Source organism: Salvia hispanica, chromosome 6 (genome assembly GCF_029641045.1).
Source record: "Salvia hispanica isolate PSC_SH4W2 chromosome 6, Shi_PSC_v1, whole genome shotgun sequence".
Classification (NCBI taxonomy): domain Eukaryota; kingdom Viridiplantae; phylum Streptophyta; class Magnoliopsida; order Lamiales; family Lamiaceae; genus Salvia; species Salvia hispanica.
The window spans coordinates 45,667,526-45,693,893 of record NC_142697.1 but is presented as its reverse complement, the minus strand read 5'-3'; the positions used below and the strand labels follow the sequence as shown (position 1 = coordinate 45,693,893).

At 38.4% G+C, this 26,368-nt stretch overlaps 3 protein-coding genes, 2 long non-coding RNA genes and 1 pseudogene across 7 annotated transcripts; all 6 read right to left on the bottom strand.

Annotated features, from left to right (window-relative positions):
• Positions 1-900: 900 nt before the first annotated feature.
• LOC125204432 (uncharacterized) lies at positions 901-3,183 on the bottom strand. The gene has a single exon (XM_048103097.2). The coding sequence runs from the start codon at positions 3,084-3,086 to the stop codon at positions 1,218-1,220; it is 1,869 nt and encodes a 622-aa protein (XP_047959054.2). The 5' UTR covers positions 3,087-3,183; the 3' UTR covers positions 901-1,217.
• Positions 3,184-5,749: 2,566 nt separating this feature from the next.
• Positions 5,750-9,360, bottom strand: LOC148923932 (uncharacterized). Of its 2 annotated transcripts, XR_016132517.1 has the most exons (3): positions 7,510-9,360; positions 6,359-6,903; positions 5,750-6,279 (listed from the first exon to the last, which is right to left on the bottom strand). XR_016132517.1 is itself a non-coding variant. In XM_089060437.1 (1 exon), exon 1 carries the CDS (start codon positions 9,338-9,340, stop codon positions 7,454-7,456), a length of 1,887 nt encoding a protein of 628 aa, XP_088916563.1. In that variant the 5' UTR covers positions 9,341-9,360; the 3' UTR covers positions 7,178-7,453. The 2 variants fall into 2 exon arrangements, 1 of the variants encoding a protein (XP_088916563.1); XM_089060437.1 differs by lacking the exons at positions 5,750-6,279; positions 6,359-6,903 and having other exon boundaries at positions 7,178-9,360.
• A 7,693-nt stretch (positions 9,361-17,053) lies between these two features.
• Positions 17,054-17,701, bottom strand: LOC148923931 (prefoldin subunit 2 pseudogene; annotated as a pseudogene).
• Positions 17,702-18,474: 773 nt separating this feature from the next.
• LOC148923930 (uncharacterized) lies at positions 18,475-19,520 on the bottom strand. Of its 2 annotated transcripts, XR_016132325.1 has the most exons (3): positions 19,360-19,520; positions 18,807-19,286; positions 18,475-18,573 (listed from the first exon to the last, which is right to left on the bottom strand). It is a non-coding gene; the product is annotated as an uncharacterized LOC148923930 (long non-coding RNA). The 2 variants fall into 2 exon arrangements; XR_016132324.1 differs by lacking the exon at positions 18,475-18,573 and having other exon boundaries at positions 18,630-19,286.
• A 234-nt stretch (positions 19,521-19,754) lies between these two features.
• On the bottom strand, positions 19,755-24,296 carry LOC148923929 (putative disease resistance protein RGA1). Its single transcript, XM_089061262.1, has 2 exons — positions 23,363-24,296; positions 19,755-22,005 (listed from the first exon to the last, which is right to left on the bottom strand). Exons 1-2 carry the CDS (start codon positions 24,000-24,002, stop codon positions 19,988-19,990), a joined length of 2,658 nt encoding a protein of 885 aa, XP_088917388.1. The 5' UTR covers positions 24,003-24,296; the 3' UTR covers positions 19,755-19,987.
• Positions 24,297-25,344: 1,048 nt separating this feature from the next.
• Positions 25,345-26,368, bottom strand: LOC148923928 (uncharacterized). The gene is made up of 2 exons (XR_016132826.1): positions 26,222-26,368; positions 25,345-25,427 (listed from the first exon to the last, which is right to left on the bottom strand). It is a non-coding gene; the product is annotated as an uncharacterized LOC148923928 (long non-coding RNA).

Below are 26,368 nucleotides of genomic sequence, written 5' to 3'. Positions count from 1 at the left end.
ATAAAATGAAAAAAATTATTCTATCTGCGGTACTATAAGTGAAACACTCTTTTATACACAATATTTAAGAAAATATAATTTGGTAAGCTAAGTGGAGAAATAATAATATATGCAAAAGTAAATGCATTGTCTATTTATTACAAAAAAAAAGCAACTCAGTTATATTAGGACAACCTAAAAATAAACACGACTCACTTATAGTGGCACGAAAGAATTACTTTCAAGTAAATGATGAATGGTGTATGATTAATAAATTTTGGGAATATTTTTTGTAACCAACTTAAATATGCTTTCAAGTATTTCAAACTATTGGACCTCAAAATAGGCTACTTTTATACTCTCTTCGTCCCATTAAAGATGACTCACTTTCCTTTTTGGTTTGTACCAACCAAGATGACACATTACTTAAAATGGAAACCCTTTTATCTCTACTTTATATCTTCTCTCTTACTATACTCTCTCCATTTAACACACAAAATAAAGTTACATAAAATCTCGTGCCGCCCAAGAAAGGTGTCATCTTCCTTTGGACGGAGGGAGTACATTGAGGCCCAATTATGGGCTTATTAAGAAATAAGGTCTAATGTTATTTTCTGGGCGATCTTTTATTTTGTTTGTATAATTCTCCATATTATTGATCATTTTTAGTATTTGTACTATAACCCGATTAAATATAACAAAACAGTATTGTAAATATATTTATATAAAAACATTTACTAGAAATATGATTTATGTTAGCAAATGAAACAAAAATATCTATAATAATGTTCCACTGTGAGAGATAAGTAAAATCCCTATATAAGTTTAATGGGCTATTCCTCTTACAACCAGTTGGTTTTAGAATGGAAATCTATGTATTTCTATTGCGGTATTGGAGCATGTCGCCGACGGTGAACCAAATTTTACTGAACTAGCAATATAGAAACTTTAAAAAAGATGACTGAACCAACAGTATATCTCTGAACTTTAAACTAAGACCAATTTCATAGATGGTTGGTTCTACCAATCTAGAAAAACAAGTCCAATCCCTTCAAGGTTTAACTTGGAGGTTCAAGAATAATTATTACCAATATCCACATCAAAGAGAACTAAATCCCTATATAAGTATAATGAGTCGCTCCTCGTATCACCAATCGGTTTTAGAATGAAACTCTAGGAATTTCTATCAATTTATGCATCTCTCTCTAGCTTCTTGTCTATGCCTATACTAGATTAGCCTACACCTTCTTTGGTAAAAGTTTCATAACCATATCAAATAAAACACTTTCGTTACCTTCCCTTCGCAGAGGTTCTCTCAACATTGAAATAGTGGTGGCACAAACTGTACATCCTCCTCTTGCAATCATCTCTTCCAATACAAGAATTGCATCGTCCATCTTGTTCCATTTGAGAAGACCTTGTACAAAAACATTGTAAGTCTCACTATTGGGCAAACAACCTTCGTTCGCCATTTGCATCATCAAATCCTTAGCCTCTCTTATCCGTCCTACTTCGCAAAGTGCCCCAATAAGGATTGTATATGTGACAACATCAGGCAAACAGCCATTGTTCACCATTTGCATCATCAAATCCATAGCCTCTTGTATCCGACCTTCTTTACAAATTGCACCAACAAGAATTGTACATGTTACGACATTAGGCTGCAAATTTTTGAAAGGAAGCTCGACAAACACATCCTTTGCCCGTCTGAGTTTACCATCTTTGCACAATCCATCAATGAGGGTATTATAAGTTACTATGTCTGGAATGACGCCTTTGTTTTCCATGGTATGCAACATGGAAAATGCTTCGTCAATACGATGAGCACTGCACAAGCCACATAACAAGATATTGTAAGTCAATATATTAGGATGCACTTGTAGAGCTTCCATCCCCTTCAGCAACTTGAAGCCCTCTTCACACCGGCCTTCATAAATTAAGGCCTCTAGCATTATGTTATAAGAAATCACATTGCACTCTAACCCTTTCCTACGAATCAAGGTAAATAAGCGATAAACTTCATCAAATTGTCCCACTTTACAGTACCCGTTCATCAAACTATTATAGCTTGTAACATTATGCTTGATGCCAGATTTCACTGCTAGTTGGAAAATGTTTCTAGCTTTTGCCATTTGTCCTAGCAAACAATATCCATTCATCAATGCAGTGTATGCGAAAATGTCAGGTTGGACATCAATTTGCTTCATACTAGTTACCAACATATGCTCGGCCTCTTCCATCCTTCCCTCTCGACACAGAGCATCTATAAAAATAGTACAAGTGACCACATTGGGGAAGACCTTATTCGATATCATCCTCCTCAAGATGGCTTCTGCCTCATTCCCTCTTCCATGATTGCATAACCCCTCAATTACAGTATTATATGTCACAACATCCGGTGAAATCCCCTTATCACTTAAGGAGGAGAAAAGTCGAAGAGCTTCCTCCACCTTACTGTCTTTGCATAGGGCATCAATAACTATGCTGTAAGCATAAACATTAAGTTTGCACCTATCTTTTTCTAATCGACGAAGCAATTCAAGCGCCTCAAGGGTACCTCCAGCTTTGCATAACCCATTAAGCATAGTACTGTATGTATGTTGATTGGGATTGCAGAGCTGCTCAGCAGACAACTTCCAACATAGCTTTGCTGCCTCTGGGATCCTTCTGACCAATAAAAGCCCTTTGATGAGAGTGGTAAAAGTTACCACATTAGGTTCGTATCCACGTTTGAAGAAAATGCCTAAAATCGCAAACCCAAAATCAGGTCTTTTCAGTCGGCAGAAGCAGTCAATCGCAATACTCAAGGTGTAGTGATTTACAGGAGCACACCTTTGAAGCATTTCGTCGAACAGATGAAGGGCGAGAGAGAATTCACGCATCTTGACCACAGCACTCAATAACTTGGTGAAATCAATAACAGAAGGGGGAGGCTGCATTCTCATCATATTCCGGATTCGATCAACGGCATCATTAGGATCACTTATACAGGTGAAATCAAATTGGGTATAAGCCGAAAAGCATCGAATTTGGTGGCTGGCGTTGATGAATGAGTGATATTGGAGGGGTTTCAACCAACGATGTGAACAAAATCTTCTGAAGATCATTGCTTTCTGGAAATTATTGGGTTAATTTGGGTGGATTTCTCCTTTTGCTTGAAATCCGGGAATCTGGGATTGTTTAGCTTTCCATAATTGTTCTCTTTGAACAGTTGCAGTTTTACGCATATTTAGATATCAATGTTGAATAGATCAAATCTACTATGCTATAATTAATTAATGGGGCAGGGGAAAAAAAGAGCTAAACTCTACTAATATATAATTAAAGTCAACGTTATTAAATTAAAAATATATGTATTTAATTAAAAATAGGAAGATCATTTTTAGATACCGATTAATCAATCAATCTATCTATCTATAAATATATAAAAGAGGAATTTTGAAATAATTATATGAATGTCATATATAAAAAGATTTTTCTAATATTATTACTATTAAATTTAAATATCGTGTTATGTAACCTAAATAAAACATTAATAAACGACTCTTCATTTTTTTCATGATTAACCACCCACTAATGACATTCATTGTCACTTACCCACTAACCAATTAACTTTATGGACTTTTAGTAACTGTGATTTAGATTTAATAGGTTCTATACAATTCAAACATTTAAGTGGACAATGATTTCCAAAAAAAATCGTAAAATAAATTAATGTGATTATTTGGTTTTATTATTTGATGGTTGATATATTTTTTATGCCATCTTGCAGGACATTATTCGTCTTCCAAGGTTGTTCGGGTTCCTTCAACGTTCCTTGGCATAGCTGATTTCAACGTTGAGAGCTCCTCAGAGCAAGGAAGGGTATGTTGTCATTGGAGATGTTTTGCCTCTGCGTAGAATTACTGATGAGCAGGTAATGCGGTTTCATAAGAATTTTTTGGGTTTCTCCCTTTGCATTTCCATGATTCAGTCGTGGCATGGTTGGTTCGGGTTCACAACGATGTTTCTTTCATTTTTGCAGGCTAATGCGATCAAATTGGCGCTGCAAGGTCTTTAATATCTTCCCACAATGTGCAATAGAAAAAAATAAAAATCGGTTAGTCCATCCTCTGTTCGCTATTGTGGATGCTCTTAGGTCCCTAATCATACATGGTAAATCACATATAGCAATTTATATTATAAAAGTTTCTATTTTTCTTTGTAGTACTATAGTAGTATATCATATTTCGATATCATTTATAACACAGTGCTAGAATAAACATATATACATACATTTATACTACATTTATTATTGTGGAAGGAATAAAAGGTAAATTCAATAAGTACTAAACAATAGGTTTGAGACATGGTGGGAAATATATTAATGGGCCTTGGAATCGATATTTTGAATATTTGGCAGCTACACGGAAAGTAGGCGATACGGGGTATTCTATTAGGGTATGCAACCAGTTTTTTTTTTTTTTTTTTCCTTCCGGCTAAATGCATGCGTATTGATATCGATTGTATATTCCATGCTATTTTGCTGTATTTTTGTTGATGATTTTGAACGATTTGGCTATCTTCTAATATTATCTTTATACATTATTTTTATTTACATGTGTTTGTGATTGATCTTTTGTAGTATAGATCTAAAAGTGATTTAAATGATATGTGATTTGTGTGCAATTTTTAGTTTATAAACTTATTTGGTTATATGAGTTTTTATTGGTACAATAAATTGCTATTGTATAAATTTGTGATGTTAGAACTTGAAATAATATATTATTATTTTTCTTTGTTTGATTTTATATTTTTTAATAATTGTTTTTATTTTATATATTTATGATTTCAGATTTCATACAATCATATTGTTATGAATTTATAAAATTATTTTTCAGTATAAAATAAGTTTAAATATAAAAAAATGGATCATGCATGTGCATCCCACGTGGGCGACGCTAGTTTATTTTAAAAAGTGTGAATTCGTAAAAACAAAATTGATCTAAAAATTGGCCCCATGTTAGAAACGAAATCGATTAAAAATAATCTAATGAGTATCTGAAAATGATCTTCAAATTTAGTTATTTGGTTATGCACTATAACTTAGTTATTTTCTTTAACACTACCCTGTTTAATAGTCTTAAGTTATCTAATACTCTATTCCACATCTAAATCAATATATATTGACTATTGAGTAAGTAAGTTTTTAGTAAAACAAATATGGAAATATTTGGAAATAGTAAAACTAAATTTGACTTATAGATAAAACAGAAAAAAAAAACACATTTAACTGAAATATCAAAATAGCCATTTAGACTAGTTCTTCCGCAAGAGTACAACACCACATCCATGCTCTTACACTATTCAAGGATCCCACCATTCTATTATTCAATTTATATACTTCAATGAATAAATACATTCCACAATATAAAATGCTGCAGTTGAGCTTTGTGATTCTCTGCACTTTCTTGTTTCAAGAATCTACAGGTAAATGGCCTATTTTGTTTTAGTTGTATCAGAGTTTATATCCATGAAATTTTTTATTTTTTTTGGTAAAAACTATGCTAATAATGATGTTAGAGAAGCTTATTCTTGATTGTTCAGATGCTTCCTTTTAGTAGTTAGTTTATGATGTGCTCTGTAAGTTCAGCAAGAATCTTCTTTTTTCCTTGAGCTTGTTTAACTGTTTGATCAATGTGTTGCATTAGTTTAAGTAGACTTAACATTTAGAGAAGAGTTGATTTGTCAATAAGATATAGTATTATGCTGTTTTTAAGCTTTTCTCTAACACATTTTAGCAGGTCTTGATTTCCCATCATCTAAATGGGCTCTTGATCTTAGTGTCTATGGAGGCAGAAACCGATTTCTAGTTCAACTAAACGGTACGCCACGGTTCGCCTCTCCTCGTTTCTCGTTTGAGTCGCTGTTAGTTAATGAAATTTCTCAATGCAGTTCCTCATCCCAAAACCCTTCATGCTCAACCACCTCTGCATAATCCATCAAGTAGAGGTTAGGAAATTAATACATTGTCCATTTCTGCTCTGAGAAAAAAATATTGAGCTCCTTCAGCAATGCAGATGCGCCTTCCGCGCCATCTCCCAGCATAGAATCCTCGTGTTCGTTGCCAGTTTCATCTCATCACAAACACCATTTAAGGAAAGAAGTCCATCACATTTCGCTTGCACCTCAACAAGGCTAGAGCCTGGCTGCTCCGAGCGCCCCTCTTTTCTTTGATTCTTTTGATGATCACCCGTTGTTTTTGTGCAGGGCCGTCTGCATTCTCGGTCAGGTGGAACTGGAAAGGGCCTCTTCCTTTGCCTGCATTTCCACACAATCATTTAAAAGGTCAGTTTCCACATCACACATCTTTCAATCTGAAAATGGTTCCTATTTATACCAAATCTTCGCCTTCGTCTACAAGGGCCGTCCCATTCGCCTACTGTTTCTCCAACGAGCTCCCCTGCAGTATGGCACTCCCACCTCCTCCTCCCAATAAATGTATCTGTTTTTCTTGCTAAGATCTTCTCTTTCTTGACAAAACAAGAAAAAAAGAGATTTACTCGTTATCGATCTTGTAGGATGTGTATCTGTCACGTGCACTGAGCCGCTGACATTCACACCACCCGGAGCAATGTGTGCCTGTGTTTGGCCTATTCAAGTCAGGCTCCAATTCAGCATCTCTCTGTATGCATTTTTCCCAATGGTGTCCGAGCTTGGTGAGCACATCGCTGAGGCAGTCGCGTTAAATCAATCCCAAGTTCATATAATGGGAGCAGATGCAGCCGACACAGAGCTACAGAAAACCACTGTACTCATCAATTTAGTACCTCTATCCGAGGCATTCACATCTGCTACCGCCTTCTCGATTTACAAAAAGTTCTGGAGCAAAGAGCTCTCCATCAACACTTCCACTTTTGGTGCTTATGATGTGCTATATGTTCACTATCCAGGTAACATCAATGGTTAAAAACACTGATAATTTTTTCTCTTTTGAGGCCCAAATATGGGCCAATTAAGAAATAAGGTCTAATGTTATTTTCTGGGCGATCTTTTATTTTGTTTGTATAATTCTCCATATTATTGATCATTTTTAGTATTTTCACTATGACCCGATTATATTATCATAACAGTATTGTAAATATAATTATATAAAAAACAATTACTAGAAATATGATTTATGTTAGCAAATGAAACAAAAATGACTGAACCAACACACTGAACCAACAATATATCTGAACTTTAAACTAAGGCCAATTTCATAGATGGTTGGTCCAACCAATCTGGAAAAACAAGTACATTCCCTTCAAGGTTTAACTTGGAGGTTCAAGAATAACCATAACAATATCCACATCAAAGAGAACAAAAATCCCTATATAAGGCTAATGAGTCCTTCGTCATATCACCAATTGGTTTTAGAATGGACCACTATGGATTTCAATCAATTTATGCATATCTCTCTCTAGCTTCTTGTCTATGTCTATACTAGATTAGCCTACACCTTCTTTGGCAAAAGTTTCATAACCATATCAAATAGAACACTTTCATTACCTTCCCTTCGCAGAGGTTCACTCAACATCGAAATAGTGGTGGCGCAAATTGTACATCCCCCTCTTGCAATCATCTCTTTCAATACCAGAATTGCATCGTCCATCTTGTTCCATTTGAGAAGTCGTTGAACGAAAACATTGTACATCTCATTATTGGGCAAACAACCTTCGTTCACCATTTGCATCATCATATCCTTAGCCTCTCCTATCCGTCCTTCTTCGCAAAGTGCCCCAATAAGGATTATATATGTGACAACATCAGGCAAACAGCCATTGTTCACCATTTGCGTCATCAAATCCATAGCCTCATCTATCCGACCTTCTTTACAAATTGCACCAACAAGAATTGTACATGTTACGACATCAGGCTGCAAATTTTTGGAAGGAAGCTCGACAAACACATCCTTTGCCCGTCTGAGTTTACCATCTTTGCACAATCCATCAATGAGGATATTGTAAGTTACTATGTCTGGAATGACGCCTTTGCTTTCCATGGTATGCAACATGGAAAATGCTTCATCAATACGATGAGCCCTGCACAAGCCACCTAACAAGATATTGTAAGTCAATACATTAGGGTGCACTTGTAGAGCTTCCATCTCTTTCAGCAACTTCAAGCCCTCTTCACATCGGCCTTCTAAAATTAAAGCCTCTAGCATTATGCTATAAGAAACCACATCGTGCTTCAATCCTTTCGTGAGAATCAAGGTAAAAAGATGACAAACTTCATCAATTCGTCCCAGCTTGCAATACCCATTCATCAAAATATTGTAGCTTCTAACATTATGCTTGATGCTCGATTTCACTGCTAGTTGGAAAATGTTTCTAGCTTTTGCCATTTGTCCTAGCAAACAATATCCATTCATCAATGCATTGTATGCGAAAATGTCAGGTTGGACATCAATTTGCTTCATACTAGTTACCAACATATGCTCGGCCTCTTCCATCCTTCCCTCTCGGCACAGAGCATCTATAAAAATAGTACAAGTGACCACATTGGGGAAGACCTTATTCGATATCATCCTCCTCAAGATGGCTTCTGCCTCATTCCCTCTTCCATGATTGCATAACCCCTCAATTACAGTACTATATGTCACAACATCCGGTGAAATCCCCTTATCACCCAAGGAGGAGAAAAGTCGAAGAGCTGCATCTACCTTACTATCTTTGCACAGAGCATCAATAATTATGTTGTAAGCATAAACATTAAGTTTGCACCTATCTTTTTCCAATCGATGAAGCAATTCAAGCGCCTCAAGAGTACCTCCGGCTTTGCATAACCCGTTAATCATAGTACTATATGTTTGTTCATTGGGATTGCAGAGCTGCTCCGCAGACAACTTCCAACATAGCTTTGCTGCCTCTGGGATCCTTCCCACCAATAAAAGCCCTTTGATGAGAGTGGTAAAGGTTACCACATTAGGCTCGTATCCACGTTTGAAGAAAATGCCTAAAATTGAAAACCCAAGATCAGGACTTTTCAATCGGCAGAAGCAATCGATCGCAATACTCAACGTGTAGTGACTTATAGGAGCACCCCTTTGAAGCATTTCGTCGAAAAGGTGGAGGGCGAGTGAGTATTGGTGCATCTTCACTACAACACTCAATAACTTGTTAAAATCAATTACAGAAGGGGGCGGCTGCATTCTCATCATATCTCGGAACTGATGGACGGCTTCATCGGGCTCACGTATACAGCTGAAATCAAATCTGGGATAAGCCGAAAAGCGTCGAATTTGGTGGTTGGCGTTGATAAATGAGTGATATTGGAGGGGTTTCAACCAACAATTTGACAAAAATCTTCTAAAGATCATTGCTTTCTGGAAATTCATGGGTTAATTTTTGGGTGGATTTCTCCCTGGAATTTGGGGGTGTTTTTATCTCCTTCCGTTTTCTGTATTGGGAAATTAGCTTGTTATGCTTTATAATAAGAAACACTTAAAAGCTTTATAGAATAGATAGTACTCCACTAATATAAAGCATCTGTAATGGTGCTTAGGTCAGCCATAGGCCAGCTATAGATCAGTCATTCTCTCCCCTGCCATGTCAGTAATGCCATATCAGATTTAGGTCAGCCATAGGCCAGCCGCAATAAAAATAATTCAAAAAATACTACATTAACGGAATTAAATTTATGATTAAAATGCGGAATTAAATTTACGACACATATATGGGAAAAATAATCCATTCCATTAAAAAAAATACAAAGATTTTAAAAAAAAAGTACATGATTTTTTTTTTTAAAAAAGGGCTTCAACACACGAGCCCCGCCACTCTCTACTCCTCATCGCCGTCGTCTTCGTCCTCGTCGTCGCCGCCGCCGCTGCCGCCACCCGTGGTATCTGAGCCCACGTCGGAACCCCCAGCCGTGTCCTCGCGATCTCTAAATCACACGCATGCTCTCGAGCATCTCGTGAAGAAACCTCTTCTCCGTGGGGTCAGTGGCGTTCTTCCACTCTTGGAAGACCTGGAACATCTGAGCCCGCGTTTGGTTATGCGAATGGAGAGTGTACTCGAGTGGGGCGGGTGGGAGGGCGGAGGACTGGACCTCGCGGGGCGATAGGGGGGATTCGCCCCTCGCAGCCCGCTGCGCCCGCTTCTGTCCAACCGGGCGGGGGCGACCAGTAAATGAAGGAGGGGATGGAAACTCCTCAGCATCCGGGGGGAGGTCGTGGGATCCACCACTGCTGCCGCTGTAGTCGCCGCTATAGTTCAGTCGCTGCTTCTTCGGCCACCCAGCGTCGCACCCCGCCCGGAACTTCTCAGAGTCCTTCAATAACAAGAAGCACTCCCAGAAGGTGAACTCCTTATACTTCCCCTCCAAGGGGAACTGACTCGCGGCTATCCTCCGGGCGTCGTCCTCATTCTGCCCACTTCTGAGCTGACGGAGGGCGTTGGCGTACAAATTCGCAAAACGGCCCACCGCGGCCCTGGTGCGCTCCCACCCCTTCCGGACCTCCTCGTTGCTGAAGTCCTTCCCGTGCGGGCAGTGCCTCTTATAGGCAGCTCTGATCTTCGCCCACATGTTGACGACCTGTTCGCAACCAGCGGATCGTCGCACACCTCCAACCACCCCTTGGCCACCCCGGCGTACTCATCCTCCGTCCACTTCCTCCGGCCAGTGGCAGCGGGCTGCGATGACTCGCCGACCGCCTTGCCCTTCCCCTCCCCCCTCGTCTTCTTCTTCGGCGCGGTTCGCGTCGCTGGAACGGGAGTATCATCTTCCCCGAGATCGATCCCCATATCATGCAATGACAGAAGGTCATCGCCAGAGAACTGCGTCTCCACCGGGGTCGACGTGTGAGACGAAGCCGTCAAAAAATCAAGCGAGGGCCGATATACCGTGTCCCCTCCCGGTGACCCCTGCACCCCCTGCATCCCGGGATGCATACCGTGCTGCATCCCGGGATGCATACTGCTGGGGTTTGGAGCCCCTTGCACAGCGGAAGACTTGTACAAAACAAATAAATCAGATAAGGATCTATTTGACCGATTATGCGATTAATCAATTCACATGTTAAACAGATAATTGCATGCTAGAACGCAAATAATTCATGCTCATAGAAAGTAAATCCTAAACATGAATTCTACGGTTTAGAGTTACCGATTTGATTCTCCAAAGAATCGACGATTGCTTGCGCCTTCTCCACGTGATGATCTTCAATACTAGACCACGGATCTTCTCTCTGGTTCCCGAACTGTACTCCAATATCAGTGTGGGCTGATCTTATTAGAATACCAGGACTTAAATAAAGAAGACAGAAGAAATCCTTTTTGGAATAGGAGAGGAATTCGAAAATTCCTACAGCTGGGGAGCTGAAATTTTTGAAAAATACAATAATGAAAATTGTGTTCTTTCTGTCTCCTTTATTCTCCTATTTATATTAAGTTCCTTATGGGCCCAGACAGGGATCTATGGAAGGTTTTGGATATGGGCTCGCCCAATTAGCTTTTTACTAATTAAATTGAACCCACAATTTAATACAAGCTTATATTGGAATATTACGAGCAGCCACTACAGAAGTAATATTGAACTCTCCCCATCCAAATCCGAAATTACAAGTAATCCGGGTTTCCACTTTTATAATTTATTTCCCGCGCTTAAGATATAAATGTCCATTAATTAATTAATATCTGCTATGGACTTAATTAATTAATATCTTATTAATTCCAAGAGTGGACTTAGCAAGAAATATTTATTTATTATTCATAGAGTAATAAAACTCCAACTGGCCAGTTTTCTGAATAATAAAACCTTGTTCGAGCTCCTCTTGAGGACATTATCAAACGAGACTCACCTCGCGCACGTTTCAACATAATAGCAATCCTAGCACCGCTAGATATTAATCACCACTACCCAATATATCAGGATTATTGGGTTGCGAAAAACCCGCACCATTTGATAAGTCAAAGTAGTGCATAATCAATACCGTATGCTCAATGCTAACATATGTAGATTAAGAAATACTCCCTCCGTTCCATAGTAGTGGAGGCATTTCTTTTCGGCACGGAGATTAAGAAAAGTTGTGTTAGGTGAGTTAAGTAAATAAAGAATAAAGTAAGAAATGAAAAAGGTAGAGAGGTGTAGAGAGAATAAAGTAAGAGAGAGTAAAGTAGGTGGGAAGAAATGTGTTGACTTTTACCAAAAAAGGAAATGACTCTACTACTATGGAACGTACCAAAATGGCAAAATGACTCTACTACTATGGAACGAAGGGAGTAGTATTTTATCAAGACCTAGTCTTTCAGTAGATAGCATAAAGACACGTCTTGCTGTTAGATCCGTTCAGTGCTATACCACACCAATGTCATCTTATTTCAGTAAGGCTTAGAAATATGCGGACTGACATTGCAACCTTTCACGATAGGTAGTCTAAGCCTATCTAGGTTGTGAAATTCTTCTTTTTCTTTTGCAAAGCATTGCATAGATCTGACCGTGTTACCTTAAAGTGGACGACGCCCACAACCGGTCTACTAAGCAAAAGACTTAGACTTTGTTTACTTCTTATGCATTTAAATGTTTGTAAGACATCTTATAAATGCACAAGCAAACACAATGTAATAATAATAGTGATTCTATTCGTGCGAGACTGCTCGAATAATACTGAATCGGGTTAAAAGTGGATTGTAGAGTTTTACGTATACAAGCAAGATTCTATTCGTGCGAAACTTGCTCGAAACATGCTTTTCAGTATACCAAACCTAACAATCTCCCACTTATACTCAAAACATGCTTTCGAGTATACCCACTGCCAAAAACTCTCCCACTTATACACAAAGCAGGTATTGATTCTAGATATATCGAACTACCATTCATTTCACAAGGTGAAAGAAGAATCTGCTTGGTTGTTCTTTGATAATATATTTTGCACCATAATGTCTTTGCTGCGTACTTGATCTTTAATTAATTTCATCTCTCTATGTGATTGCTTAGCTTATTAGCTCGTCAGTCCCTTGAGTTAGCCTTCACTAGAGTAATCACAACCAAACGTAATACTCATAGGCATACTCAAACTTACGATTAAAGCTATTAGGAAGATACTGCTAAGGTAAACACATACTCAGAGGATGACTCACTCGATCACTGATTAGTCATAAAACTAAGACAGTGTAACCCCAAGGACATTGCATGAATGACTGGTAAACTAGAATACAGTTACTAGCCTTTCTCAAGCACTAGGGTATATTCATTACCTCAATCAAAATCCTTTGTCATGGTCAATATGATATATACTTGCTATGCATAAGCACAACTAATATCAAACTTAGTACACATTATAGCATACATGAGACAACTATCTTCGAAACTAGTCTCATAATTCTTGATCTCACTAAGCGTCAAAAGACACTTGACTAGAGACAAGACAATTCCATCTTGAGAGGTATAAACCTTTTCATGGAATTTCTAATGCTTAAATGTTCCAAGCAATATGTAGATATAGGATTCCTGAGAGAATCTCAACATTCTTTCTAGCAATCTTAAAAGGACTTAGATGCTAAGAATGTAATTAGTTTCTCTTAAATCATTTATCTTAAACTGGGTAGACAACCAGTTTCCTACGCCAGATGTCAATCTTAGTTGTTTGCAACTTTTGTAGATTTCATCATCGTAGAGTACCAATAATACCATATGTAATGCACTTTCAACTTCCTTGTGCTTACAGCACTGTTAAGCACACATGTCAAATTCCAAACATTTGACAATTTTGATAAAACACATATACTCTGATTTAGATGCTTGCCTAAGACCACGAAGGTCTATATAAGCTTCTAATCATGCGTTTCTTGCCCTTAATTACATATCCATTAGAACGTTCTAGTAGATGATTTCCTCAAGACTTCTATTTATAGAAGGCTGTCTTGACAATCATAATACATACATTCTAATTTATGTAAGTTATAATAGACAATATGATCAAATAAATTCTGGCACAACGATAGCGAGAAGATAATTCTCTTTGGGCATAACCCATTGTCATTGTCTAGCCATTTGAGATCCACATTTACATTTGCAAAGATACTTGCTCCCACTGACTGACACAGCCTGTAGGTAGTATTGCAAGTCTTGTAAAACATGTTGTCTATCTTAGATTGTAATATGGAATCTATCACCTGTTCAAAGATGATTATCCAAATTAACCAATACTACATTGTAGTTAAAGGGATTATGTTCAAGTTAATCTAAGACTGAGTCTTACGACACTCTTAGACCCATGAACTTGTTGTGTTCCAGTGGAACGCTCCCATTACGATATGATTCTTACAATCTGAGGTACTGAAGTTGATTTTACTAGTGCAAAAGTTTCTAATGGTATGACTTCTTGGTAATGTGGAAAATCCGATATATCTCTCTTTATTTTGAGAGTTATCACGCTGTTAGGCTTGTAGTTCATCTCTTAATCTTCATACAAGAATTATATCTTTGAAGATTACAGAACTTATAACCTTACATTGTTTGGGACAAACCTTAAAACATACCTCAGTACTCAACTCCAATTTCTTGGACACTTTTCCAACACATGTTGGAACAACATTACACCTTGAGATGTGCTAGACTAGAGACGCTCTAGTCCACAACTCGTGTTTTGTAGAAGGTACTGATGTTGGTAGTTTCTTTAATGTTTATCCCATCAATGATAAGATTTTAATGAGTAAAACTCATCACTTAATCAAACTTGTCTTATAAAGACTTCGATTCCTTCTTACATAACTATCCCATTCATTAGATGAATGCTTGGATTCGTTAATGGAGATTAGACTCCTACTACTGATCATAACCCTTTGCTCGTCTTCTTATGGTGTAAACCATTAAGACTTGTTAGTCTTTCTATGTTGCACTTCTATAAGTATTCTGAATCTCTTGAAAAATCAAATGATTCTAACTCATAGTGCATTAAACAGACTTTCTCAACTGTCAAACTATTTAACGAAATGTCAAAATCTTGATAGTCTAGATTAGTTCGAACAATTTCTAAGTATTTTCTTGGCCTTAAGGCTAAGAGCCATAAATACTTTAACATTCAATGATTAAGAAGTTGATGTGTTGTTGAATACTCAATCTTGTCGCATTTATATTATTTTAATACTATGATGCCTTAAGCATCAACCATAAAACAATAGTTGAGCATTAATAGCTCCCACTGCAACAAAAACCTAACTGGATGAAGATCTCTTATTTAGAAGTTGCATTGTCATGTAAGTTACTGTCCTTCTTGAAAATAGGTCAATCCAACTCACAAAGCATCTTTTCTCGCTTTAAACAAACTTTGACGACAATTCAGGCTCTCCCAATTCCATATCTAGTCTTTTGTTCAAATGAACTAGGACTTAAGAAAATGCAGCCTTTATGAATCTATCATCAATCATGTTTCTTTCCTCTAACAGTAATTTAACGACTATTATTCTGAAGATTTTCTACTTTTCAGTTAAACCTTCTTGTAGTCATTTTTTATTACATTAGGCGATGACTTGTGTCAGAAACTATTTAAGTGATCAAAAGATCCTCAAAACATTCTGTCACTCTAGGATATTCCAATCGAATCATCTTGACAGATTCTATTGATATCCATCTGATAAACTCATAGTTTAGCAAGTGTTTTAGTTGTTTGAAAGTGCATAATTTAGTATTTCGTAGCACATTACTTGAGTTTTCATCTATGATCATGTATTTTAGTGTTATGATGAGTTTGTCGAGTTTTTGTAGTCACAACAGGTGGAAACAGACGAAATTGGTACCAAAGCAGGAGGTCGGCGTTGCACTACACTAGACCGGGCGTTTTTATGCACCAGCCCGGGCGTTTGGTCTCCAAAACCGGGCGTATTCTCTGTGCCCGGGCGTTTCTCCATGAGAAAACGCCCGGGCCGGGCGTTTTGCTCAATTCGTTGGTTTAGAAGAACGCCCGGTTGGGCGTTTTGCTACTCAAAAATCGCCCGGCCGGGCGATTTGCTCGTAACTGCTGAATTCTTCTATTTTCGCCCCGGGTATAAATAGGACCTAGGGTTCGACTTCAGCACACTTTCCACACGCCCAGAAACAGCTTTTCCACCTTTAAGAGCAGATTGAAGAGACAAAAAGTCCGATTCATCAACAAGTTTGAAGACGAAGACGATTTGCCATTCAATTCACCCTTGGGAGTACTTTTATTAGTTTACTATGTTCAATTATCTTTCTATGGATTCTTCTTGTGGATTTGTATTGAATATGAGTAGCTAAATCTTTCGTAGAGTTTTGGTGAAGACTACAATGAATGCTTTTGATTAATTCAAGGACTTTTGATTGCCTTATGCTCTTGTGATTTCTTTGTTTCGTTCTTGTGCCTTTTCAATTCAATTGCTTAGCTACCAATTGGGTTTGTTGGCCTAGTTTTGAGTAATCGAGAGATACCTAATTAGGATTGATAAAAGAGTGAACAACACCTAGATAATTTGCATTCGAGAGAAGGAATTCTAGAGTGAGGGCTTTAGCCTTTTGTTTTAAGGAGTTAATTGTTGAGTATTAGAAGGAGACTTCAATATTAATGATTAATCAACTGATTAAGTGCACTCGAGAGAGGGCTTAGTCTAGACTAGCGGCTTTCCTAGTAATCCTAGAGACTTTAATTGGGTGATCGAAGTTGTTGAATTGTTCACATCGTGTTCGTTGTAGTTGGATCCAAGGCTCTACCGTGTTCTCTTTATTTGAAACTTTTCTTTGTTGCGTGCTTTAAGCTTGTTTATGTTAATTTGTTTTTTTTTAAAAATCAAAACCAACTCTTCCGGATTTTCTAGATAGTAGTCAAAATCGGTTCGTGGTACTTGAGTTACACAATTTGTCTTCGTGGATACGATACTCTTGACTTGCTTATACTATGATAGCCTCGTACACTTGCGGGTAATTCTCGTGTTTAAAAATAATTCGAGTCACGGATGGAGTAATAGTTTCACTGTTTCAACTTTCAAGTCTTCAAGTCTTTATGCATATCGACGTGGGATAGTTATATTTGCATAGTTTAGCTTCTATTTTCAACAAAAAGGATGGTTGCGATTCTTAGGAGGTCCTTTAACCATGCCCAACCAGAAAAAAAAAATGATAACTCAAAAGTTGGATTACTAGACTCGGTACAAAGTTATCATGTCCTATCCCAAGAAAAGCTTCAAGACTTTTAACAAGCAGCACACCCATAGATATAAAAGGGAAAAAAAAAGGATGATACAGAAGCATATAACCTTCAACTGCAATTAATTCGATCCGGCAGGGCCAACGAGGACGCCCTGCGCGTTCCCTTCCTTCTTACTTTCATCCTTCATTTCACCATCGCCCTTCCGGATTCTGATTTTGTACTTGGACTCGAATTCGGCCAGGTCCTTTTTCTTCTTCTCGGACGCTTCATTGAGCCGAGCAATCACCTCTTCGAGACCCTCCTTGTTCCTCTGCACGGCTGGGAGAACTTCTCTGATTGTTCTCTCGACAAGGACACCTCCAATCATCCGGTAGCACCGCCTTGATGGATCAAGCGGTTTTATGGCGTTGACCACGAGGGAGTGCTCGCTGACCTCCATTTCAAGCTCGGTGATCTTGGAGTAGATTTGGTTGATTTCGTTCCTCATGGAGGCATATACATTTGCAATAGCTTGCTCGTTCATCGGTTCCTCGATGTCACCTTCAGCCCTGGCCATACTATTAATCTGAAGATAAAAAAGAAACGTTAGTAACGATCCGGGATCTTCCACAGGATCATCTAGCATATGTAAAATACTCAACATGGGCAAGAAGATGCAGTCAATCCATCTCTTAGGTCACAATATCTATGTTTCTTTACCACTTTATTAGTATATGTGATTTTGACGATGTACTAATAATCACTTCCAATACAAACACAATGATGTTATAAACCATGAATCGATTGCAAGGAATAACACGAGGTATTCATGTAAAAGCTATTCATTACTGGAACTTTTTTGCAACAGTGTGCTCCATGATAAAGTGATTAGACCCTCCCAAGCTTTTTATCCACCATTAACTGCAGCAACTGCTTCAGAAAAACAGAGCTTAGTTTCCAAACAATGTCGTTCAAAAAACTGCTTCTAATCATAGTTGCAAGCCTGGGTGATATCTGACAAATTCAGGCCAGACAGAGAGTCAGAGAAAAAAACATGTGGGAATTTAACATCCTATAAATTCACAACAAATGATGTATCAAACTGTCAAGTGACAAGGAAAGAAAGTCTGGTTCATGAGGGAAAAGTATGCAATGTTTGACTGAACTTGCATTTTTTAACAAATTTTTCAGAATTTGTAATCTTAAGGACCAACTTTCTAATTTTTGCAAATCAAGCCATGAGGTTAATTTTCCAGATATTGCCATGTGACTTGAACTAAAATACTAGAAAAATGCTTTAAATTGAAATTTTCAAAACAATTTAAGTAAGTAAAACATCATTAACTCATAATAGAGCCATTTTTGGGAGGAACCTCTCCCACCTCACAGTCTTAGAACTCGGAGCTTCCACCTTCTTCAGCTGGACCGTCCAGGGGCAGCCATAAAAATTTTTCGGCGACCCTAAACTAGCAGCCAACTGGAAACATCTGCAAAATTAGTCGAATAGTTAAGGGTTGCAGTCAATGAAACACTATAAATCATGAAACCAAAATATTTTGGAGTACTAATATTTAGACAGATCATATAATTCTTTTATACAGGTAAGTGGCAACTAGTTCATATGCACGGTTAGACTTCATTACTCTATCATCACATGATTCATATCTATTTTGCATATAAACACTAGAACTATTAAGGCAGGAAAACAATTTATACGAACCTGTTTTATATCTTTGCTCCATTTATTCATCCAAAAATCTGAAAACCAATTCCTTTGCGCCAGAACTTGAAGAACATCCTCGTATAGTTCACCTAGCTGATCTTTCGATCTGAACTTCAAGGTCTTCATTCCCATAGGTGCTCAAGGCATGGAAATTGGTCTCTTTCTGTTGTCCAGTACACCAAGTCACGATCGTCAATGAGCAAGTATTTGTGTTTGCAGTACTGCCTTTCAACTATTTTCCACTCAGATCCAATGAAAGAATCCCATTTGAAGCTTTGAGAGCTTGAAGAAGGGGTAGCCAACCTTTTAACTCCAAATCAGATCCTCTATTGTCTATTTGTGTTTTATCCTCAATTGTATTAATAGATGAGAATCTTCAGTTCAAAATTTTAGTGTTAAACATCATGAAAGAGGAGAGTTTACCTACAGCTACGTAGCTGAGCAACTCCGCCTACGCTATGGACATCACCCGCAACACTGCAGAAAGAAGACAATGAATATTGGGAGCCATCTTGAAATATCAAGTTTGTTTTCAATGAAGGTGACTCACCAGCAACACTGGCTGGTGAATTACAATGGCTTAACAATAACCAGCAACACTGCAGAAAGAAGACAGTGAATATTGGAGCCACCTAGAAATATCAAGTTTTTTTTTCAATGAAGGTGAGTGGTGCTATTTTACACGGTTGAATTATAATGGCTTAACAATAAATAAACATTAAATATAAAATTATGAAAGAGATTAAGCGTGTGGTCATGGGTGATGTTATGTGAGTCGGTGCCGTATCGCTGACTCAACTCTTAGCGTTTACTTAAGAACTTAGTTAATTTCTATATTTAAGCAATTAAGTTTCACTCCATGTATTCGGAGTTTGAGAAAGAAGATGTCGAGTGTTGAGTCGCCGACCAGTTTGAGTAGCTCTAATAAATATATTATTTCTACAATTGAAAAAAGCCAAATGATCATGTCATAAATAACAAAACCTAAACCTTGGAGGACACAGAACAATCCCTTAAGGCCGGACCTCATTAAAACCTCTATGGCGAAAAACCCTGTGGAAAAAACACCATAAAGGAAAAAGAGTATCCGTCTATAAAGTAAAAAATTATTATAACAATCCCAAGTTCAATCTTAAAAAAGGAAAACAAACACAAAAGCATAAGTATTTGCATAAGACCTATTTTTGAAGTTGAAGTTGGGGATTATGTTGGGATATGGATCTCCAAGCTGAACCTTCCTTGTCCTCTCCGTATGTTTTTACTAGCTCTGTTGACCACCTAATAGTCAACGACCGCAAAGACGCCGAGACCTTACGCAGCAGGCGATGCGGCAGCTTCTTCAAACTCCCACAACTCCAGATATTCAACTCAGTGAGGCATGGCATGATGGAGATGGCCGCAGATTCTTCTTCTTCCTCCGTTATGTCCTCCCACTCCTCCCATTTGGAGCAGGCATTAAATGACAGTTTCTCAAGTTTAGGAAATGCAACAACAACAACATCACATGAAGATTCTATTCCTAAAAACTCCCTTCCAACCATAATCAATTCCCATACACCCGCTATAGAGAGAAATTCCAAGAAAGGTAGTTTCCCAATAGCTGGCAATGATGACACCTCACTCAAATCAGTCAGATGAATCTGTTTTATAAAGTTGAGAGGCGATGACATCAAATACGGAAGCCTGGAGCCCTTATATCCCCTGATTCTAAATGCATGTAACTTGTAATGGGGTAGGAGAGCTTCTACTACCTCCATCCATATTGATGATGACGAAAATGATGACTGCTCCATTTCATCCATCATGCCCTCAAAGGATATTTCGAGTCTTTCAAGTTTTTGGAGGAGTGTCTTCAATTGTTCTTGTCGAGCATCCTCAACCAATTCCTCCATTTCACTCATACTACTCCAGTAGATTACCAAGTCTAGAGATCCAGTAAGATGGCGGTGTAACTTTTTCAGAAAACCCAACTTGTTATATTCACTTCCTACTTTAAATTCGCACAATTCCAGCGTGTGGAGATTCCTTAACTCACCTAGTGCTTCAGGCACACAGTTGATATTAGTGACTTGAATATTCAAGATTTGCAGTTCAACCAAACTACTAATGCTCTCTGGTAACTCCTTTATTCCCTGATTCCAACTTAAGTCAAGATGTCTTAGCTCAACCCAATTCCCAATTTCTCGTGGAATCTCGGATAGGCCGCATGATGATAAGAGAAGGGTTTGCAAGAAATAAAGCTTACATATGATTCCAAGGCCATCCTTTGACAATTCAGTACTACTAAAATCCAACCATCTCAAGTGAATCAGCGTTTCCATTCCCACTGGAGGAAGTCCACCCCGAATTCTTAACACCCTAACACTTTTCATGCAATCACAAACTTGACTTATTCTGTCTCTTTCATCAACAGTATAATCATAGTCCCGTGATAGATTCCGATATTCTTGGACATGAGAAACCAATGAAGGATCACAAACTTGACAACTTGTCTCCTTGTCATCATTCTTCCTAAGAAATAGAGCAAAATCATGTACTATATCATGCATTTTACACCATTCTATCTCCTCCCCCGACTCACTTTTCTCAATGTCTTGAAACAAACTACGCATTGCTAAATCCTCCAAATACTCTCGCCCTTTGAGCTCCTCTGCACCGTTTCCACTAACAGAGCGCAGATAACCTTGCGCCATCCACTCTTCTATCAGAGTTTCCGCATGAATCCTGTGATCTTTAGGATAGACGGCACAATATGAAAAACAACGCTTAAGAGATGGGGACAAATCATTGTAGCTTAAAAGCAAATGAGGAAAAAGCTTGACTTCCTTATCATCCAATTCCCATATTTCACTATTCTCTACATGTTTCCACCGTTCCAAACCCTTGAACCGCAAAAGTCTTCCCAAAACAACTGCAGCAAGAGGCAATCCCTTGCACTTGCTAGCTATTTTCCTGCCAACATCCTCAAATTTCCCACATTCATTCTCACTCTTTCCTGGAAGGGATGTGGCACGCAACAATGACCAACACTCTTCAGGATTAAGCTCTTTCGGGTAATAGATATCATTGTCTAAACTACCCATAATCTCAGCCACCCTTTTATTTCTCGTTGTCACCAAAATTTTACTTCCAGGTGCACCACAGTTAAGATTGATTCTCAAGGGCTCCCATTTGTCGCTGTCGTCTGACCAAACGTGATGCAGTTTCAACGTAGAAATCGGGCAAAAGGTGGCGGTGTCAGATTGTTTTGAAATTCGCACGGTACATGCGAAACGCAATTTGGGATCGAACTTTCTTGCTCTTAAAGTTGAGAAGCAGTTGAAAGGAAAGAAAGTCTCGAGTCGTTGGTCGTCAGCCAGAGAGTCGGCGAATTTTCATGGAGGTTCGGGATCTTCACAACCAGCTGCACCGGTGGCAGCAAAACAACAGGTCACAACGAAACCTGGGCAGTCTGTTGAGCCTGGGCCGAGGGCGCGACAGCCCGTACGGTGTTTTAAATGTCAGGTTTTCGGGCATATGCAGGCTGATTGCCCAAATAGGCAGATGGTCACATTTGTTGGGGAGGATGATGCGCCTATTTTTGATGAATCTGAGAATGATGGTGCTGGGTCGGACACGGATTCCGAGTTAGTTTATGCAGATCGTGGGCCTGCATTGGTCGTTCGACGTGTTCTGAATATATCGCCTGCAGAGGATGACCAGTGGTTGAGGCACAACATATTCCATACCAAGTGCACCACCAAAGGAAAAGTATGCAATTTGATTATTGATGGGGGTAGCTGCGAAAACGTGGTATCTGCAACCATGGTGGAGAAATTGGGTTTGAAGACAGTGGACCATCCCCAGCCTTACAAGCTGTCATGGCTTGTTAAAGGGCGCGAGTTAAAAGTCCATAAACGCTGCCTCGTTCAATTTTCCATTGGGAGACGGTATCAAGATGAAGTATGGTGTGATGTTATTCCTATGGATGCCTGTCATATGTTATTGGGTCGCCCGTGGCAGTTTGATCGGAAAGTCAAGCATGACGGCTTCAAGAATACGTATACCTTTAAGAAGGATGGCGCCAGCATTACTTTGTGTCCCAGTCCAGACGAGAGGTGTGAACCTGCCGCAAATAAAGATGATAAGATTGTTGGGAGCAGTAACTTGTTGACGAGGTCTACTTTTGTAGCTGCAGCGACTGAAGCCAGAAACTTCTTTGTGCTTGTGGTGGTCGAAGGGAACACTGGGGACATGGCTATCCCAGCAGAGGTGCAACCGCTTCTGGAATTGTATGCAGATGTCTTACCTGCAGCTATTCCACCAGGTCTGCCTCCTATGAGGGATATTCAACATTGCATTGATCTCCTGCCTGGTTCATCTATTCCGAATAAGGCAGCGTATCGTTTGAGGCCTAAAGAACACGAGGAGTTGCAGAAACAGGTCTTGGAGTTGCTCGAGAAGGGGGTCATCCGTGAGAGTATGAGTCCGTGTGCTGTTCCGGCTCTAATGGTGCCCAAGGCCGATGGTTCGATGCTTTTAATTTTTGTACGATGGTGCCCAAGGCCTAAACCCATCAAGGACGAGAAGAAACTTTTTTCCTAAAACAGATGCTTTTAATTTTTGTAACACCACTTCTAGTGGGTCGGCATCTGGAGAACTTGTCTCTTTTGTCACACTTTTAACAATATCGTTGGCAACCTTAGACACAATAAAGGGATCAGAAACACATACCCAAATTTTTAACCAATCATCTGTATTGAACTGAGGATCGTTAAAAATAAGTTGAGCTAGTGTCGTCTTCCCAAGTCCCCCCGTCCCGACTATAGACAGAATTTGGGTACAATCATCATCACGCATCAGTTTTCTCACTATATCATTCTTCTTGCTCACTATGTCCAATCCAAGAACTTTCTTCAAGTCAATCGAAGATGTGGATTGTTCTCGCTGAGACTCGGGCACCGGCAGGGGATGAGTAACAGGCAGAGAGATGGCAAATTTAAAACCATCTTTCTCTATTAAGATCTGATTAAGCGTGGTGTTCACATTTTCTATTTTCTTGGCAATATCACGACGAAAAGGAATTTCCTTGAAACCTAAACATGAACATGGGATGAAGGAGCATCCTATCTTTTGCTCAGGCTTAGGCTCTGCAAAATCTTCCAACTTATGTTTGAGAAGAGAGTAGTTCCATTCATCCAAAATGTCGTCCATCTCATAAGTTGTGTTTTCAAGCTCCTTCAATCAACTTTTGACGCTTTGATCATTCACTGATTTCTTTTCTGCATCATCCAACACCTTTCTGATCGCATTGAGCTTCTTGGAAAGATTTTGAAGCTCCTTCTTCACGCCTTTCACCAAATTGACTTCATACCGAATCTTGTCTTCTATCATAGTTGCCACTCTGTCCACCACTGCCGAAACTATAGCATCTGCCATTTATGCGATTTGGAACTGCTCTTTTTACTCTTTATTTATGGTGGAAATCAATCCAATATAGTATTGGTTTGATTCACAGACACTTCAACTATTGGTTCACAGACAAGGTCACTCTTCACCTGTAAATAGGGACAAACAGTCAATTCTTTTTTCATTTTAATTAATAAATTTGAATTAATATGTTTTCTTAGAGCATATATATGCTTTTACATTTTTAACGAATTTGACAACGCAACATTTTCTCCATGGTCGGAAAGTTATGTTACAAAAAAAACCCTGAAAGAAAATGAATGAATCGATGGAGAAGTTTTTTAGTGTAGCTTATAGAGAAGATCAAGAACATTTTGGAAAATATAAACTTAGTTTCATAGTATTTACAAGAATTTATAAGAGACTAAGAGAGATGAATTAAAAGGAGTGAAATCAAGCTCAAGTGAAGAAAGAAGGCTGGAGCTGCTAGAATTTGAGGGGAAAGAAGATTGAATACAGAACCACAAAACATAAGACGAAAATGGCTAGTGTCTTAGAGGAATATTGAACAAATATCTCCAATAACATTGATAAAAAATAGGCATGAACATCATTGTTCAAGATGATTCAGGTGAAGCACAGAGTCCTTGCATGACGAGGAGACACTTGGAGATCATGATCGAGATGGGATTCGAGAGTTGGATAGTAGAGATGATTCAGGTGAAGCACAGAGTCATTTACGATGATCATGCAAGATATGAGTGAATTAGTAGAAAAGATTTTGTGGGCAGAAAATGTTGAAACCAGTGGACTGGCTAGTTGGTGATTTCGGGCTTAAGCCCAAAATCACCATCAACGGTCCAAACCAGTGTTGGATCTGGCTGGACCATTCATGTTGATTCAGCAATGAATCACTACCATCTATCAAACCGCGCCGAATTATCAAACTGTCCTCTATTTTGGAGTAATCTAACCTAAAATAAGTTCAAACGTATGTTCTAGTTCTGATTATGTTTTGTCTTATCTATGTTCTTATCCCTAAGATATTAAACTAAACAACGACAAGCAATTTGAGTAACCAGTAAGCAATTTAGAAGAATGAAAGACTGAAAAAGATAGCGGTGAGAGAGCGTGCCTGACTACTATGGTTGTGCGATGACAAACGGGCGGTAGCCTCACGTTCCGATTTGAAGTTTCTTTTTCTGGGGGTGCGTTTCTTAGGTATAATCTCTGCGTTATAAACAAAACTATTTTAAAAGCAGTAGTAGTAAAAAGACATTGGTCTATGAGGTACATGGAACATTTGAAGTCCAAAAAGGAAGTACTGTTAATTACCCTTTCGTCTTTGAAAGTTTAGTCTCATTTTTCCAATTATGTGCGTCCCACAATCCACTAACTCATTCCTACCATTTTACCATTTTTAGAAAATTAACTACAAACTTTAGAAATACAAACTTGTAATTCGAATTTGATACAAACTTGAAGTAGTTCGAAATTTATGAGAAATTAACTACAAACTTGTAGTTTGAATTTGATACAAACTTGAAGTAGTTCAAAATTAAGAGAAAATAACAAACATTTAGAAATTCAAAATTTATACGTTCTAACATCTGAATAAGTTATTTATATTTTTAAATAACATAATAAATCCATAATTTACTAAATTAAAAAAAAATTAAAAAATCGGGTAATTCGGGTAACCCGATACCCGATCCCGATAATCCAAAAATCTTAATACCCGATCCCGATCCAAAATCCAAAAATTTAGATATTCATTTTGACAGGCCTAACTATCATCATATAAGTACCTCAATCATTGAATTATTCAACACTAATTACTATGCAAAACAACATTGATAAGCAATTGCATAAAAAAAATTCTTGCACCTACACTCATATCATATGGTAATACCTAAGGCTCTAAACATAAATCTTTAATATTAACACATGATTCTTTCAACTTCAGTACAAATAAAATTAAGAACAATGAAGACTGAAAAGAGCAATGAGAGAGCGCGACATACCTTCACGGCCGGCAAGTGGCAACTACTATGGTTGTGTGGCGGCCGACGGTGATGACAAGCGGGAGGCTCTGCGGCGGACGACGAGGACGTAGGATTTGAAGCTACTATTTTTAGGTAAAATCTTTGCCTTAGGAAAATTTAGAGATT